Source organism: Ammospiza caudacuta, chromosome 3 (genome assembly GCF_027887145.1).
Source record: "Ammospiza caudacuta isolate bAmmCau1 chromosome 3, bAmmCau1.pri, whole genome shotgun sequence".
NCBI lineage: Eukaryota > Metazoa > Chordata > Aves > Passeriformes > Passerellidae > Ammospiza > Ammospiza caudacuta.
In genome coordinates, this window is record NC_080595.1 from 27,417,946 (window position 1) to 27,433,585 (window position 15,640).

At 47.3% G+C, this 15,640-nt stretch overlaps 1 protein-coding gene across 1 annotated transcript in view; it reads left to right on the top strand.

Moving 5' to 3' along the window:
* Nucleotides 1-384: 384 nt before the first annotated feature.
* The window catches only part of PKDCC (protein kinase domain containing, cytoplasmic), a 35,878-nt gene continuing 20,622 nt past the window's right edge, over nt 385-15,640 (top strand). The window contains exons 1-2 of the mRNA XM_058802260.1: nt 385-1,131; nt 14,938-15,060. Of these exons, the coding sequence (XP_058658243.1) occupies nt 478-1,131; nt 14,938-15,060 (777 nt within the window). The 5' untranslated portion in view covers nt 385-477. The remainder of the gene's footprint in view (nt 1,132-14,937; nt 15,061-15,640) is intronic.

Genomic DNA, 15,640 nt, shown 5'->3' on the forward strand with positions numbered 1-15,640 from the left:
CGTCCCGCCCCTCTCCGCGCCTTCCCCGCCGGGGGGCTCGGCCGAGCCTGGGAGATGTAGTCCCGGCTCCCGGGTTCCCCGGCGGCCGGCGGGGCTGCTGCGGGGGACTACGTTTCCCAGGCCCCCCTGCTGCTCGGCCGGGCCGCGGGAAGGGCCGGGCTGTCAATCAGCGCGCGTCGGCGGGGGCAGCGGGACCGGGATCCCCCTGCCCGCCCGCCCCGCGTCCCGCGTCCCGCTAATAATAAGTGCTTCAGAGCCTTAAAAGCAGGGAGGCAAGTGTCATGCGGGCGCGTCGTAAGGGGCTGAGCTCCGGCTGAGCGCCCGGGGCCGTTTTGCCGCCGGCATAGCCTGGAGAGGGGGGAAAAAAAAGGGGGAGAAAAAAAGGAGGAAAAAAAAAAAAGCCTCGGAGCTGGTTCCCGGGGAAGGGGCGAGAGGAGAGAAGCCCGAAAGGCTGGACAAGCCGTCAGCGAAGTGGCGATGAGGCGCAGGAAGACGGCGGTGGCGGCCGGCTGCTGCCTCGCCTTCCTCCTGGGCACCCTGCTCAACCTCCTCTTCATCCCCGGCGGCCCCGAGCACCCGCCGCCGCCCCGCGAGGAGCTGCCGCCCCCCTCCCCGCCCGGCGCCCCCCTCTACCCGCCGGAGGAGGAGATCGGCGGCGGCCAGGCCGCCCTGGCGCGGCAGATCCGCGAGCGCTACGAGGAGGTGCTGCGCTACCGGCAGCACCGGGCGGCGGCGGGGCGGCGGCCGCTGCGGCCGCGGGAGCGGCGCCTGATGGACCTGGCGCCGCCGCGCACCTCGGCGGAGCAGCCGCGGCCGCCGGGGCCGCGGGGCCGAGCGGCGGCGGGGCCGTGGGCCGAGCTCTCGCTGGAGCCGCCGCTGCTGGGCTGCCGCGACATCCGCGATGTCAGCGGCGTGCAGTACCTGGGCTCGGGCTACACCAAGGCGGTCTACAAGGCGGTGCTCAACCGCACGCTGGCCGTGGCCCTGAAGGCGGTGGACTTCGGCGGGCACGACATCGCCCACTGCGTGCGGCAGTTCTCCGCCCTGGGCGACTGCTACCGCCTCGCCGCCTACAAGATCGTCAAGGAGATGATCCTGCTGCAGCGGCTGCGCCACGCCAATGTCCTGCAGGTACGCGGCTCCGGCCGCAGAGCTTCGCCGGGGCGGGTGGGTCGCGCTGCTTTTCCCCGGCGCTCTCAGTCCCGCCGCGGGCAACCTGTCGGAGCTGTCGCCGGCACTCCCGCCATGCGCGGGGAGCCGGCCGGGACCGTGCCGGGGAGCTCCCGAGAGTTCGCACACACTCCCCCTTCCCCCGTTCCGTGGGCAGCAGTGGCGGGGGTCGCGGTCGCCGGGGCAGATGTCCCTGTCCCCGACACGGCGGTCCCGTACCTCCCGTCCCCATCGCGTGTCCGCGGGAAGGCGCGTCCGTGGGCGCTTTCCGCTGGCAGCGGCGGTGCTCACCCCCCGGCGACAAGTGAATCGCCCCGGGCCCTGGGCAGGGCCGGGAGCGGTGCGGGATGCGGCGCGTTCCCCCTCCTGCCCGGCATCCCCCCGCCGCGGCCGGCCCTGCGGCGTGCGCTCTGATCCCGCTTCCTCGTAAACAAAACTAATATTGAGGTGAGGAAAGGGGCCAGGGGGAGGCTGAGGAAGGACTCGGAAATCCACAAACACCCCCCGAATGCGGGCAGTAAAGGCCGGCTGGAATGCAAGCGCCGCTGGCTCCGGTATCCCGGAGGGAAGGCAGCGGTGGGATCACCCCTGGCAGCCTCTGCCGGGACTCCCGGCGGGCTCAGCTGGATCCGCGCAGCCCCGGCACACGGGCCAGCCCAGGGGCTCACCAGGACAGGCCGGGTGGGAGCCCTGCTGGCCGGTGCGCCGGCACCGCGGCACTTGCCAGAAGGGGCTGCATTGTAGGGCTGTTACACATCAGCATGAATCTCAGCGGGTCCATTTGGATGTAAATGCTGGTATGGAAATTCCTATTGCGTTTCGCATAGCATGAGCGTTGCAGTAGAATAAAAAATGAACGTTAGACCAGACGGTCTCACAGTAGGTGCTTTTTGAACTGAATCGGGTAAAGGAGTTTTGTGTTTCTTCTTCAGCAGCTGCAGCAGGAGTACCAGCTCCCCCACGAGAACTTCAGATCCCAGCGATCAAAGCTCTCGAGTTTCATAAACTGTTCAAAGAAAGGCTAGTCATGATTTATCCACTACAAGAAAATAGATATTAACCAACCTTCCTTCCTTCCTTCCTTCCTTCCTTCCTTCCTTCCTTCCTTCCTTCCTTCCTTCCTTCCTTCCTTCCTTCCTTCCTTCCTCTGAGGGGCCAAGTCTTAACTATAATGCATAGAGACAACAACGTCTTGCAAACCACAAAACCCTGCACTTCTTGGAAGGATATTAATTTTTCCTCTTAAACTATGATGAATTCTGTTTGGAAAAGCCATGCTTCAGTGCAGCCATCGTTACTGGTTGCTCTGAGAGGATTTTGTTTCCCCCCCAAGACTGGTTATGTTTTGAATGTTTTTTTTCTTAGTGAGAGTTGGCCAGCATGGGTTTTTTAAAGTTGAGTCATTTTGGTAGGCACTAGCATTTCTTTCCCGTTTTACTCATCTGTAGTTTTCTTCTCTGGAAGGATTAATTTGGCATTAATTTGGAGCCATCCTTCTCATGAAAAGGAAGTGGGGTGCGCTGTCTGTCCTCGCAGGTGTGGGCAGGGGGTCTCTGGAAGCACTGCCGAGGTTGCCCGGCGCCCTGCTTCCCCCCACAGCAGACCTTCTCGGGAGCCGCAGGAATTACCTTCTCCGGTTCGAGATGTTGTGGGGGAGCCACAGTAATTTACTTTTCCGGTCCGGGATGTCAGGTGGACTCCAAAGGGGGGGAAGCGCAGGCGAGGCCGGGGCAGGAGGAGCTGCAGGATGAGCAGGCACTTCCACCAGCGCCAGGAGAAACACGCCCAGCCTCCGTGCTGGGAAAATGCTCTCATGGGCAAAAATCCCGTCTGTTAGCTAGGGCTTCATATTTACATGCCACCCCATTTAAAAATAGATTACGCTTAAAGCAGAAACATGTTTTCAGATTCGTTCCGATTTTGTCATTGTGTTTCCTTTCGCCTGCCCTCCTGCTGCAGCATCTTCCGCGGTGCTGCCAGGCCGGGAGGGGAACCCCGCAGCCCTGAACGTGTCCCCTTTGTTGTTTAACGCCCCGCGTTGTGGGGCGCACGGGGCCGGGGTGCTGCGGCCTGAGCCAGGGTGATAAGGCATTACCTTGGAAGGAGACGGTGGATATCGACCTGACAGGCACTATCTGGGCACTGTCGGGACAGCGCTGTGGGCCAGGAGCAAGTGTCCGGTGTCATGCAGGAGCCGTGGAACCGATGTGGAAAATGGGGCACCAGGGAATAACATGAAATATATTGGTTATGCCTCTGTTAAAATTTCACACAGGACAGGGTCGGCTGACTTCATGATTTTTAACCTGTTTTCAGCAAAAGCCGGCCCCGGGCTTAGAATTCACTGTCCAGGGTTTGCTGCCGAGGCAGAGGAATCCGTTCAAAAGCCAGCGTCTCCTCCTTCCTCTGGCTTTTGACAGGCGCTTCAGCTCCCATTGGAGCGGGAGGACCGCGCTGGCTACAGATGCCAAAGGCGCTGTGCCACATCTTCTGGGCCAGCGAGGCCCGGGGGCTTCCCTGCCTTTGCTTCTTACCTTTTGCTCCTTTTCCCCCCCTCCCCGGAGGTCCCCGGCATATCCAAACACGATCCGGCTGCTATAAATAGCGGGAAGGACGTGCCACCCTCCTGTCACCGGGCCGGGCAGGGCTGGCGGCAGCCCCGGCTGGGGCAGCGGGGCCGGCAGGGGTGGAGCAGGCGGCGGCGCTCACCGGGGCGCTCCTCGGCGGCCGCCCGGCGCTGGAGGCGAGCGGGAGCTCTTCTTCCTCCGCCTCCCCACGCCGCGGGCGTGGGCGGGAGCGACCCCGGGGAGGCGGCCACGCAGGCGTGCCTCAGCTGGAGCCCTCCCGGGTGTCCCCGGCCCCGGTCAGGGCCTGGTGCCTTCATGGGTTTCTTTTGCTGAAAATAAAGTTTCGTGTCGGTTCAGTCCTAGGAAAGGGGGTTTTCCTGTAAATCTCTGGCAGCTGACAGCCTGAAGTGTAGTTTGTAAGATAACAGGCTTGTTCTTTACTGTCTCAGCAGTTCTCATTCTGGCCTGTCTCTTGTCAAAATCAGCTTTTTTTTTTTTTTTTTTTTTTTTTTTTTTTTTTTTTTTTCAGCCATCCTTTTAAAAAGACTTGATTGTTGTACAAATATATGATAGAGGGGAAAAAAGCTCTTTCCAGAAAGTACCAGTGCCTTTAGACAATATGCTGACATATCCACCGTGCCCTCTGCCCGGGGAAGGAGCCAGATGTGTCAGCTCTGGCAGATGTGGTGAATCAAGACTAGCAAAAGAAACACGGAAAACTAGCAAGAGTGGTTTCGCATTAGGCAATGCTGAAGCGACGGCAGCTTGCCTTCCTGTTTGCATTTCCACGCTCTGCTCCGTCACTTGCACGGAGGGGCAGCGCTGGGCCGTCGCTCCCCCTGTCCCCGCCGTCTGGGGCTGCCCGGGGCTCCGTGGGGCGGCAGCCGCTGGGAAGGGCAGGTGCAGGCTGCAGTGGAAATGTATTTGCTTTGGAGCGGCGGAGAGAGGGGTAGTTCATTAAAGTTGATTTTATAATGAAGGGCACTGGGGAAGAGGGGGAACTGGGTCACTGATTTGTTGTAACAGAGGATTTAGCGGCCCGCTAATTGCTTTGCCCGCTAATTGCTCTGTCGAATGCAGTGCCCGATCTCTTCCTTTCACTCCGTGCTGCGATTTCTTTTCTTGCAGAGTTCAAATGCTGCTGTCCGAATCCTGGCTTTCTGAGCATTTTAGTGGGGGAGATGATTTAGAGTGCTTTAATTCCTCCCTGCCCATATTTGAGGAAGAAAAGAAAATCAAACCATTTGCAGTTAATTTCAAACAACGAGCACAATTGTAGTGACACAAAGGCAATGTTTGATTTACTGTAATAATGTAATTATAGCCTTGGAGTATCAGAATTAAGGGTGGTGCCATTCTTTCTTCGTCTTTGCATTGCTGAAGAGAAGGGAGGGAAGGTCTGAAACTGCAGACGTTTTGAAAAGTGCAAGTTTATTTCTGTGGCAGCTATTTATCAGCACTTTCAGTGTGAGTTCACAATGATTCAGTTAAGAAGAAGCTACCGCTCTTTCTAAGAACACACACAAAAGCTCAGGGATAAGCCTTAGCTTTGTCTGATGCTGGTGGAAGACACTTAGCTACTAACAGCACCAGTGGCTTGATGGCTGCTCATACGAGGCCAGTTCATTTGGCTTTTTTAGCTTTAGTGTGAAGCTAAAGTGTGTGGTTGAAATACTGAGGTGGCATCTCCACTAGAAAAGTCACCATCCAAATATCGAAGTGGTTTCTATATGAATTGGGTCAGTTAGCTCTATTGTATTTGTAGCTGATTTTTTAAAGATGGTCATGATTTACAGGGAGAATATTTGTCTCTTGCAAAATTAGTTGATTAAAATAGACTGCAAATAATACATCACTTACTGCTGGCAAGTAGACTTAAGATGTGCTAGCCGATCACAATATTTTTAAATACCCATTTTTAAACAGGATTTTCTTTTCTTTACATGTGATAATTAAGAGATTTTTTTTACCCTGATGGTTTCCCTATACATATGCATTGCCAACGGGATAGGGCAGTTTTAATTTCAATGCGAGAATTAAAATAATAAAGCTTTGTATACGGTTTGCTTATTCCAGGTGGAAGTAGACAATCTTTCCAAGTGTGAAGAGAGTCAATATACAATTAATTTCCAGTGCAAACTTATTTGCATGGCGATTGTATGGAGTCTTGAAGGTCTGGTCCTTCACCATCCCTCTTGCAGGAATCAAGTGTTGTTTTCACAGAAGGCAGGGGGGAAGGGGAGATTGTGCTATTGTGGAAACAGCTACTCAGGGACCTCTTCCCTGTTGCCAGCAGGTGAGCATTGAATGCCTTTTGTGGTGGCAGTGGTGCAGGATTCCCAACAACCAGTCTTATCCCTGTCTGGCTGGAGTTTGGCCATCAGGACTCTGGGAGCTCCTGATCTGAGGAAAGTGCTGCACTTGCTGGTAGCAGCTGATGGGAGTCTATGTGGAGAATTTGTCATTCTTAATTTTTGGATGGGGCAGCAGAGGTTCCCAGGTTTTGGGGATCAAATCTTCAAAAACCAAATACCTAATGAGATTTAACCTTTGGAGCTGGATGGGCTCTGACTATGCACCCCAGACTAATGCATGCAGGAAGCTCATGTTAGACTGGGATGTTTTTCTAAATGCCCTCAGTTGAGCTGGGACAGGTTTGTTAAAGATTCGTGAAGCCACCACGGGGTGCAAGACCAGGCTGATAGGGGCTGTTTAACTGGTGTTGGGATCAGAGGAACCTCAGCTCCCAGACAGATGAGCCTGTCATATCTTGTCAGCAGCAGGGGAGGTTGGCACATCTTGCTGGCCACCTCCTTCCTCTGGAAACTGCTGCCACCACCACTGCCTAGGGAGCTGTGATGGAGTGGCTCCTTTTCCTCAGTCAATCCGTTGCTTGACGTTATTGTAGGTGCACCTTGAAGGAGATGAGGTATTTAGCTCTCTTGGGCACCTTTGGAGATGGTTAGTGGTGGTCGCAGAAGGTGTTGGGATGGGCATTCATGTGGTGAGAGAAAAAAGCAGGCAGTGCCACCTACTGCTGGCTCGGCAGAGACATCTGCTGCTGCTAACAGATGTCCCCACAGCCCCAAGGAGCTCGGGCTGGAGTGGAGAAGGGCAGGGAGAGCAGACAGATGCGGTTTGGCGAGGAAAGAAGAATTACAGAAAGTGCTTCTTTATTGTGAGACTGCTTCCCAAAAGGCCCAGATGTTATCCTGCACTTTTAAGAGTGAAGAAAGGATCTGTTAACAAGAACTCCAGAGCTGCTGGAAGCATAGGGCTGATACAATTGCAAACCCACTCTTAACTGTTCCTGTCCCTGGAAGGCAAGCTGCACATCTTGATGCTGAAGTCGCCAAATAGTATTTTTTTTTCCCATTGAATTCCTTGAGATGGCAGAGGGTGTTGAACTTGCAAAATTGCTGGCAGGAATGACTTTGCATAAGGCACATGTCATCACATAAGTTAGAAGGGCTACATTGTCCCTCCTTTTAAAAGTAGCATTCATAAAACTAATCCCAATCATTTGTTGAATGATTTCTATGGTTGTTTCTCAGTTTTATGTGCCACGTAAATCACTCCAGAAGACTGGTTTGAATTTCTGTCTCCTTTATGGGAGTTGATGACTTGCAACCTCATCCAGTTTCTTTGACGAGAGCCCAGCACTGCTTCTTCTGCTCAGTGGCTTGGAGAGATCAGTGGTCACCACAGGATGATGTGGGTATGATCAAGTTCTCCCTTGCTGCTTGCCATTTTTCATGGGAGCAACAATGAATGAACGAGGTCATTCTGGGCCGTCAATATCCTGGCCTGGAATTAGTTATGACCAGGACAGAATTGCAGAGGGAAGCAGATGGTTTTTGTAACTTATCCTTTCATTCCCCCTGCCCCCCAGAGCAGGATAGCTAGGTAAATCTCTTCTCCCTGGTATCCAGTGGTAAGGCACATGGGAATTATTCAGAGCTGCCCTGGGGAAGGTTGAGACCTAACACTAAGGAGGGTGGTCAAACACTAGGACAGGCTTCCTTGAGAGGTGGGCAATGCCCCAAGCCTATGAGTATTAAGGAAGCATTTGAACAATGCCCTCAATAACATCCTTTAACTTTTAGTTGGCCCTGAAATGCTCAGGAAGTTGGACTACATGATTTCCTGTCCCTTCCAACTGACCAGCTGAAATATCCTGTCCAATCCTATCTCTGAAATGGATCATTGTGGCCCCCTTGCACATGCTCTGTCCTCTAGTTGCAGCTGTGTTTGGGAAGGGCAGGCAGGGATGTGGTGGTTGGTCAGGGAGGAGGAGAGGACCCCTGGAAGGGAGCACCAGGGCTGGCATAGCTCTGCTCCTCTGTCCTGCTCTGGGCATGGACACAGTGTTGGTGGATTCAGGCATCAGCTCAGGCTGTGCTTGGAAGTGTCGCAGGCCTGGTTTATGAAGTGTCTGTGTCAAATATGCAAGCTGGGCTTTTAAAAAGCTGTTTTTTACGGATTTTTGTGCCAACACAGTCATCTGATGGCTCAGGTAGATGCCCCATGACATGTATCTTCTGTTGCCATTTTTCATTTGAGTGATGACTGTGAAAAACTTGACAAGAACTAGTTCTCACAGGCACTCTGCTAATATTAATATTGACTTTTGAATAATTTTAAAGGATTTGTTATTTTTCATCACACTCAGCTGAACTGCTCAGTTTAGGTAACAGACACCAGACATGGGTATTTTATATTGTTTTAGGCCAAATTTGGAACAAGTTAGTTTGGACAGACTTGCCTTTTTCTTGGACTGTGAAGCTGCAGATAGACTCCAAGCTTATTTTAAAGCTTGCCATGATAAAGTTCAAAATTATATGACTCATACCTAAGAATGAAAAATTATACAGATGGATTTATTATAATGAATCCAAGACAAGCATTTCTGAACATGTGATGCACAGAGATTATTTGACAGTTTTGTAATGCAAAATCATGTCATGACAAAGGGTTAAAGTTGTGGTGCAGTGGAACTGAGTGCTGTGGCAGTGAGGGGAGCTTCTGATCTGGCTATTTACAAGATAATGAACTATGCCGACAGTGATATCAGCCTGTTTCCATTGAAATCATGGTTGTATGAGTGATCCATTTGTCTTGCTGTAAGGCTTTACAAGAGTAGGCTGCTTCAGTGACTAAATATTTGCAGGGTTGGGCCTTGAGCTTGTGCAGTGCAATGCAAATTCAAAGTGCTGTAAATGTTTTTAGTAGAAGAATTTTCCACTTCAGAGTGTAAGGAAAGCAGGGAGAGTAAAAGGGAGATAAAGTTACTAAATCATAAGATTATAGCCAACATAATATGTGTCTGAGCAGCAGGTATGTGTGGATATGTATACACACATATACCTCTAAAATATATGGAGATATCTGTGGACCTTTATGGATATAGCAACAGATATGGGTAAATACACATAGTGCTCTGTTTCTGAGTACTATGTTCCAATTTTTCTATTAATGAAAATGTTTGGTAAGATGTTTAGTAATAGTGCCAGGAATGAGATTCTTGTTCCTTTTAGTTCTCCTGGAGTTTAGTGCTAATCATAATAATACATTTATAAACAAAGCCTAGGCAGAACTGTGAATTTAGAGTTTAATATTTGAATTATCCACTGCTTTCTCTCGGTTCCAAAATCCAGACAAAATCCCATCTCACAGCTGTCAGCACACAGTTTGTGTCTCACTCTAAAAAGGTTCTGCATGTGTGAGTCTTTTTCCAGTGAAACTCAGCACTTTGCAGGGCTTGATTGCTGGATCTCTATGGGAAAAATCAATTTACTTCTCAAACACCATCTTATATATTCTATAGCAGGAAAATGGGCATTGAATTATCTTGAGTGAATTTAGACATTGAGTTCCTTGCGTTTTCCAGGTTCCCTGCATGTTACAGGTTTGCATGTGCTTTTGGGCTGATTGGCAATATATACAAATATTTAGTATGTATTTTTAAAATATATAAAACATTTTAAAATATGCATGCAAATATTGTGTGTATATGTTAGATATCAGAACAGGCATATACATATATGTCATATATACAAAAAATGTGTATTTATGTGGTTGTGTGTATATGTATGTATATTTATAGATGTATGTACCATCAGCAAGGAGGGGAAATTTTTAAAATACAAGTGATTAATAAACCTTAAAGTGACAGAAACGTCTCAAATCATGTATTGGTAAATTGTAGCTGTATCAGGCTGTGCTGGGGATTTCAGTTCTTGCAGGGATGTACTGTCTGAGTGCTTCAAGGATGAAAGGTGAATCCAAGGATTGCTTGCCTAAAAATATTATATTAACTTAGCAATAAAGTAGTAAGAGCTTCTAAAATGTACTGTTCTGGTTTTGAACCACAGCAGCTTAAGAAAATAGCTCATAGAAAAAGGCTAGTAGGAGCTTTTTATTTCCCCTGGGCCCCAAAACACTACAAAATACAATCTCAACACAACCAGTTTTGATTAAGCAACTTTGTCCCCATGTATTTCTGAAAAGAAAGGTTGTATCAAGTGTTGACTACTGTCACTCTTCGTACATGTGAGATTGTATTTCATGGCACTTTTCTATTGTGGGCAGAAGCTGGGTCCTACTGTAGTCAAAATTAAAAGAGAATAGCAGCCCAAATTGAAAAAGAAGAGAGTTAGGTTTCTGAAATTTACTTCTGGTGCAATGCAGTTGAGCCTGTCACTTATATTACAGTTGGTAGCAGTGTGCTTGAAGTTCACATTCCGGGAGTCACAGAAATCTCACGTTTATTAAAGAAAAAAGAGGGAAATGGCCAGTTTTTGTGGTTGTAGAGAGAAAAGAATATTCACAGTGCCTTGTAATTTTTAAGGAAATGCTATGATCTGTGCACGGGCATTTTGCCCTCCAGCAGTCCTGTCCCAGCCCGGGCAGCAGAGCTGAGCTGAGCCAGCAGAGCCCCAGCTCGGGAAAGTGGCTGGAGACCTGTTTGGAAAAGGTGGATCCTACTGTTTGTGACTGAATAACCTCACAAAGGAAATGTAGCACTTTGGCAATAGTTCTATTTTGACATTTATTTTTTGGAAAGTCCAGCTGGGGTGTCTGCACCAATGCAGGAGGGCTCATAGTTTGCACAGACTTACCCTGCTGATGACAGCTTAATAAGGTTCTTCTTTTTGTGTTTTTATTCAGTAAGCTTGTTGGCTTTTGTGTAGAGGCTGACCTCTGCTTTTGCCCTCCCCTGCTGCCCCAGCTCCTCTGAAAGGGGCATCTCTGTCCCCATAATTTGTAGTAAAAGGGAATTGTAAAGGGAGGTGAACTGGCCGGCTGTAGGGACATGGGCTCCTACAATGCAATGTAACTTTCACAGGGCTGACCCTGTATGCCCAGTGTACCTAAAGACTGTTGGAAGTCAGTGGGGATTTTGGGTGCAGAAAGACTAATGCAGGACTGAGCCTTTATGAACAAGAAAATCCAAACAGCAAGGGAATTATTTGGTGAACGGGGCTGCTCGAAAGAAATGAATTACAGCACATGATGTGAGAACAGGTCAACATTTCATATCTGGCATGCATTTTTCTAAACAGACAGAAAGGCATCCCAGTATCGTGACTGTTTGCTATTAGATTCTACACAAAAATATATTGGGGTGGCATTTAAATGCAGTGACTCGAGATAGCAAAAAGATGTGGGATTGTATTTCTTTCCATTCATTTAATTGGAACCATACTGAAAAAGTGTATGAAAACCATCACTCTTCAATATGTCTGAAGTGTAGCTTTGTGACACTGAGAATGATGTCCAACCTAATAGAATTTCAGATAGAGGAGATATTTTGGCTCATCTTTTGCTTCCAGCTATATTCAGTTTCCCTGTGTGGTTATTTTTCTTGTTATTATATGCACCAGCTATCTGCTTCTTACTTCACTGTCTGGGAATACAAACCATTCTGTCTCATTTCTGACCTTAAAATGGATTGGACAAAAACAAAAGGAAGTTAAAAAAAATGTTTTGGGTAGTGCCCTTGTACTTGTTTCTTGTGTTGTGTAAGTCAGCTTTTAAAATGGAAGGCCTCAGTATTGCTGCCTGGGAATATTTTGCATCCAAATATATTCTGTACTTTGTGCCATCTGTGTGCTGGGTGGTGGTTCATCAGCAGGGGATGAATGTAACCATTTCAGATGCTTAACTGGCTGTTGGGACTTGCCCAGTTTGTAATCATGGTAATTGCCCATACAAATATGGCCATGTAATTACATGTGCATTTTTGCATTTAGTTTCAGGAGTTCATTTGGAAAAGTATAAATGTGGCCCAATAAATCTTTCCTATCTCAGACTTCTGTGCTTTTATAACTCTTTATAATTATGTAGTAACTGTATCTGGAGAGGTTTCATTTAAGTAAAATCAATAAAGAGCTCAGGTTAGTTTATAGATATAGTCAGATACTTGGGCAGTGAAGACTTTTGCCAAGGTACAAACTGGACACTAAAATGAAATAATTGTGGGCAAAATTCCAGCTGAGAGCAAACCTAACTTGTTATTACTATTGACATTCATGGATATAATTGACAAAAATAGGCACTGTAATGAATTTCTACTCCTGTGATCATATGCACATAAATAGATAGTGAGACTCATTTTTCAATATTTTTAGTGCAAATATATATATGTATTATGTTTGTATAATCAAAAGGAATGGATAATGGTTGTTTATTTTCTGTGTTTCTATTCCCAGAGTTACTTTCACAAATATTGGCAATGTCTGATGGAGACTGATACCTTTTTTGTATTCAGTGTTACTGTGAACCAACAGTTACTGCAATACTGTCATTTCCCAGTCTAGATTGCTTGCTAATTTCCCTTATGGCTTTTTTCCCCAGTGAATAGTATTACTGTGCTAAAGACAAGAACTGAATTCTGCAGATGATACAGAAACAGATGCTAGATTTTGGCACTCAGAAGTGAGGGTTTTCAAATTTGCCAAGCTTCAGCCCATCTCCTTAGTGTGCCCACACACAGGAGGGGTGGGAAGAAGCTGGTAAGGACTGCAGAATCCAACCTTCCCTGAGAAAATAATATATATTGTAGTAAATATTTTCATTTAAATCAAGTTTTGGTTTGCTTAAACAGTTGTGCTGGTTGATCCTCTAAGATTTAACTCCTGGCAATAAGCTGCACAAAAGTGGTGCCACGGATGATAAGGAACATGCCCAAGTGTGGTCTGAGTGGCTCTAGATGGAGAAATTATTGCTGTTAGTATCTTTGTCATGGTTGTGGCAGTAAAGACAAATGTCTGTTTTCCTACTTCAAATGTTCATGCTGGCGTCTATCACAAATCCTCTTTTTGGCTTGTTTTAAAATAAAATCTTTTAGCTCTTTTTTTTTTGTTTGTTTAGGTTAATGTCCGTGTTTAAGCAGCTGTTTTGAAATACAGTGCCATTTTTACACCAAAAAGAAAAATTGTTTACTTCTTTTACATTTTTGGCAACCCTTTTTTCCTTTAAATGTAGACAGCGACAGTCAAAACTAGCAGCATGGCTCATAACAAATCCCATATTTGCTGACTTTAGCCTGGTCTTTGCTTTTCTGCCTGGGGAGGTCACAAGCTCTAAGAATGTGCTGGGTGTTGGAATCTGCTCACAGGGGCTGTGTGCAGACTCAGCCACTCCCTCCAGCCATGGCGCTCTGCTTTGAGATCCCAAATTTTATGATTTGGGATTAGTTCCTGTCCTGGCTGCCTGAACCTGGCTTCCTCTGCAGTGCCCTCAGCACTGAGGAGCCCCCTGTTATCTTCTCTGAGCTTTTTAAAACTGAAGGAGGTTTGAAAAATCAAATTTCTCAAGGCAAGGCAGCAGAGGAGTAGCAACAGGGCATTTTTTTCAATGCTGCATTTTCACATCAAACCTTTTACTGTATGTTTTATTTGTCTGGGGGCAGAGATTACATTTAATTTTATTTCATGTGCATGCTGTTCTGGCTGGAAAGTTGTGATCAGATCCTTATCTGGCTCATTTAATATCTTCTCTGCCAGGGCTTGGCAGGGAGTTCATAAAAGCCTGTCCCCCAGCCTGTCAGACATTGTCCCACTCCATATAAAGCAAGACAGTCTCTCCTCCACAGTCTTAAAATAATCTTCTAGTGTAATTATTTGTGCAAGTGGAAATCATTCAAAAATCCTTGGAAAGCAAATAAAAGAAGAAGCTGGAGCATGGCTGAAATTGCCATTTAAATGCTTTTAAATTGTAGAAGCTACTGGCAGTTTGTATTTTGGAGTATTTGCCCTGCTTTAATGATAATGTACACAGAATTTTATCAGGTATAGTGAGAGGCAATTTCTGGCTGGGAAAAAAGAAATGTTGGCTTTTCAGTTGCTTTTCAAGGTGCTGTGTCATTGAAATACACATTGCCACTCAAGGCACAAACAGTAAAATGTAATTTCAACTATTTACAGTATTTTTTAAGCATTAAGTCAGTATTATTTAGCCAGGTATTGTGTAGGTTAAATTACCTCTCCTCAGATAGTTTTGTGTTTCTGCATTCCTAGATATGTTAAATTATTATTATTGTTGTTTTTTGACATATATTTGTCATGGGTTGACCCTATCCGGATGCAAGCCATTCTCTCACTCCCCTCCTCAGCTGGAGAGGAGAGAGAATATATTTTAAAAGGCTCATGGATTGAGTTAAGAAGAGGGAGAAATCATTCAGTAATTAATGTCATGGGTGAAATACTTGACTTAGGGAAAAAATAATTTAGCTTATCAAATCGTAGTAGGGTAATAAAAGATAAAACCAAATCTTAAAAACATGTTCTACCCACTCCTCCCTTCTTCCTGGGCTCTGCTTCCCTCCTGATTTCCCTGCCTCCTTTCCTGAGCAGTTCAGGGGAGTGGGAATGAGGGCTGTGGTCTGTTAACCATAGGCTGTTTCTGTGGCACTTTGCTCCTCAGGAGAGGACTCCTGAGAGTCTTCCCCTGCTCCAGCATGGGTCCCTCCCAGGGGGGCAATCCTCCATGAGCACCTCTGGTGTTGAGGCCTTCCCACAGGTTGCAGTTCTTCATAAGCTGGTCCACAGTGGGTTGGATGTAGCCCACTGGATGCAGTCCTTCAGCCTGTGCTCCCTGCAGGGTGACCAGTCCTGCCAGAAGCACTGCCCACAGCCTCCTCTGGGAATCCTCCTGCCGAGGTGCACTGCACTGATAGTGGTTGTGTTGTTTTCAGCTCTATGGCTATTGCTACCAAGACAGCAATGACATCCCAGACACACTGACCACCATCACTGAACTGGGCTCGCCTTTGGAGATGATTCAGCTTTTACAGACTTCCTGGGAAGACAGATTTCGGGTGAGTAACAGCTGTTTTATAAGGATCTTTAGGAGAGTAAAAAATAAATAATGTTATTAAGCAGAGGTTGTGTACTCTTCAGCACAATTCACATTTATTAAACATTTGTTTTGCATAAGATTACATCTTGGTTTAGAAGCAGTATTCAGCACTTCCCTTCTGTAGTTTTTAAGACACTGTGTTATTTTGTCTGTCAGTATTATCTAATTGTAACCAGTTATATGGTTTTTGCATGATATCTCAAAACATTTCTTACTTGCTAAAGCTTAGGGCCCAGGAGTTTTGGCATTGTGCTCTGCAACCGGGATTTAAACAATAGAAGGATGTTACATTTCTCTCCTGATCCTTATCATAGGTTTGTTTTATAATTGTTTTCTACTGCTTCCTGCTCTGTTCATTTTTTTCCTGGGGGAAGAGTGAAATAAACGTACACAAATCTCAAACCCAGTTTGTCCAGCGCACTGGCAATTTACCAGGAGCACGAAGGTCACACTTAATTTGTCCAAAATGAAGCCAGACTGCAGCAATGCTTTGATCAAGACAGCTGTCTGGCTTGGTGTGTGTGGGGATGTGTCGTTGT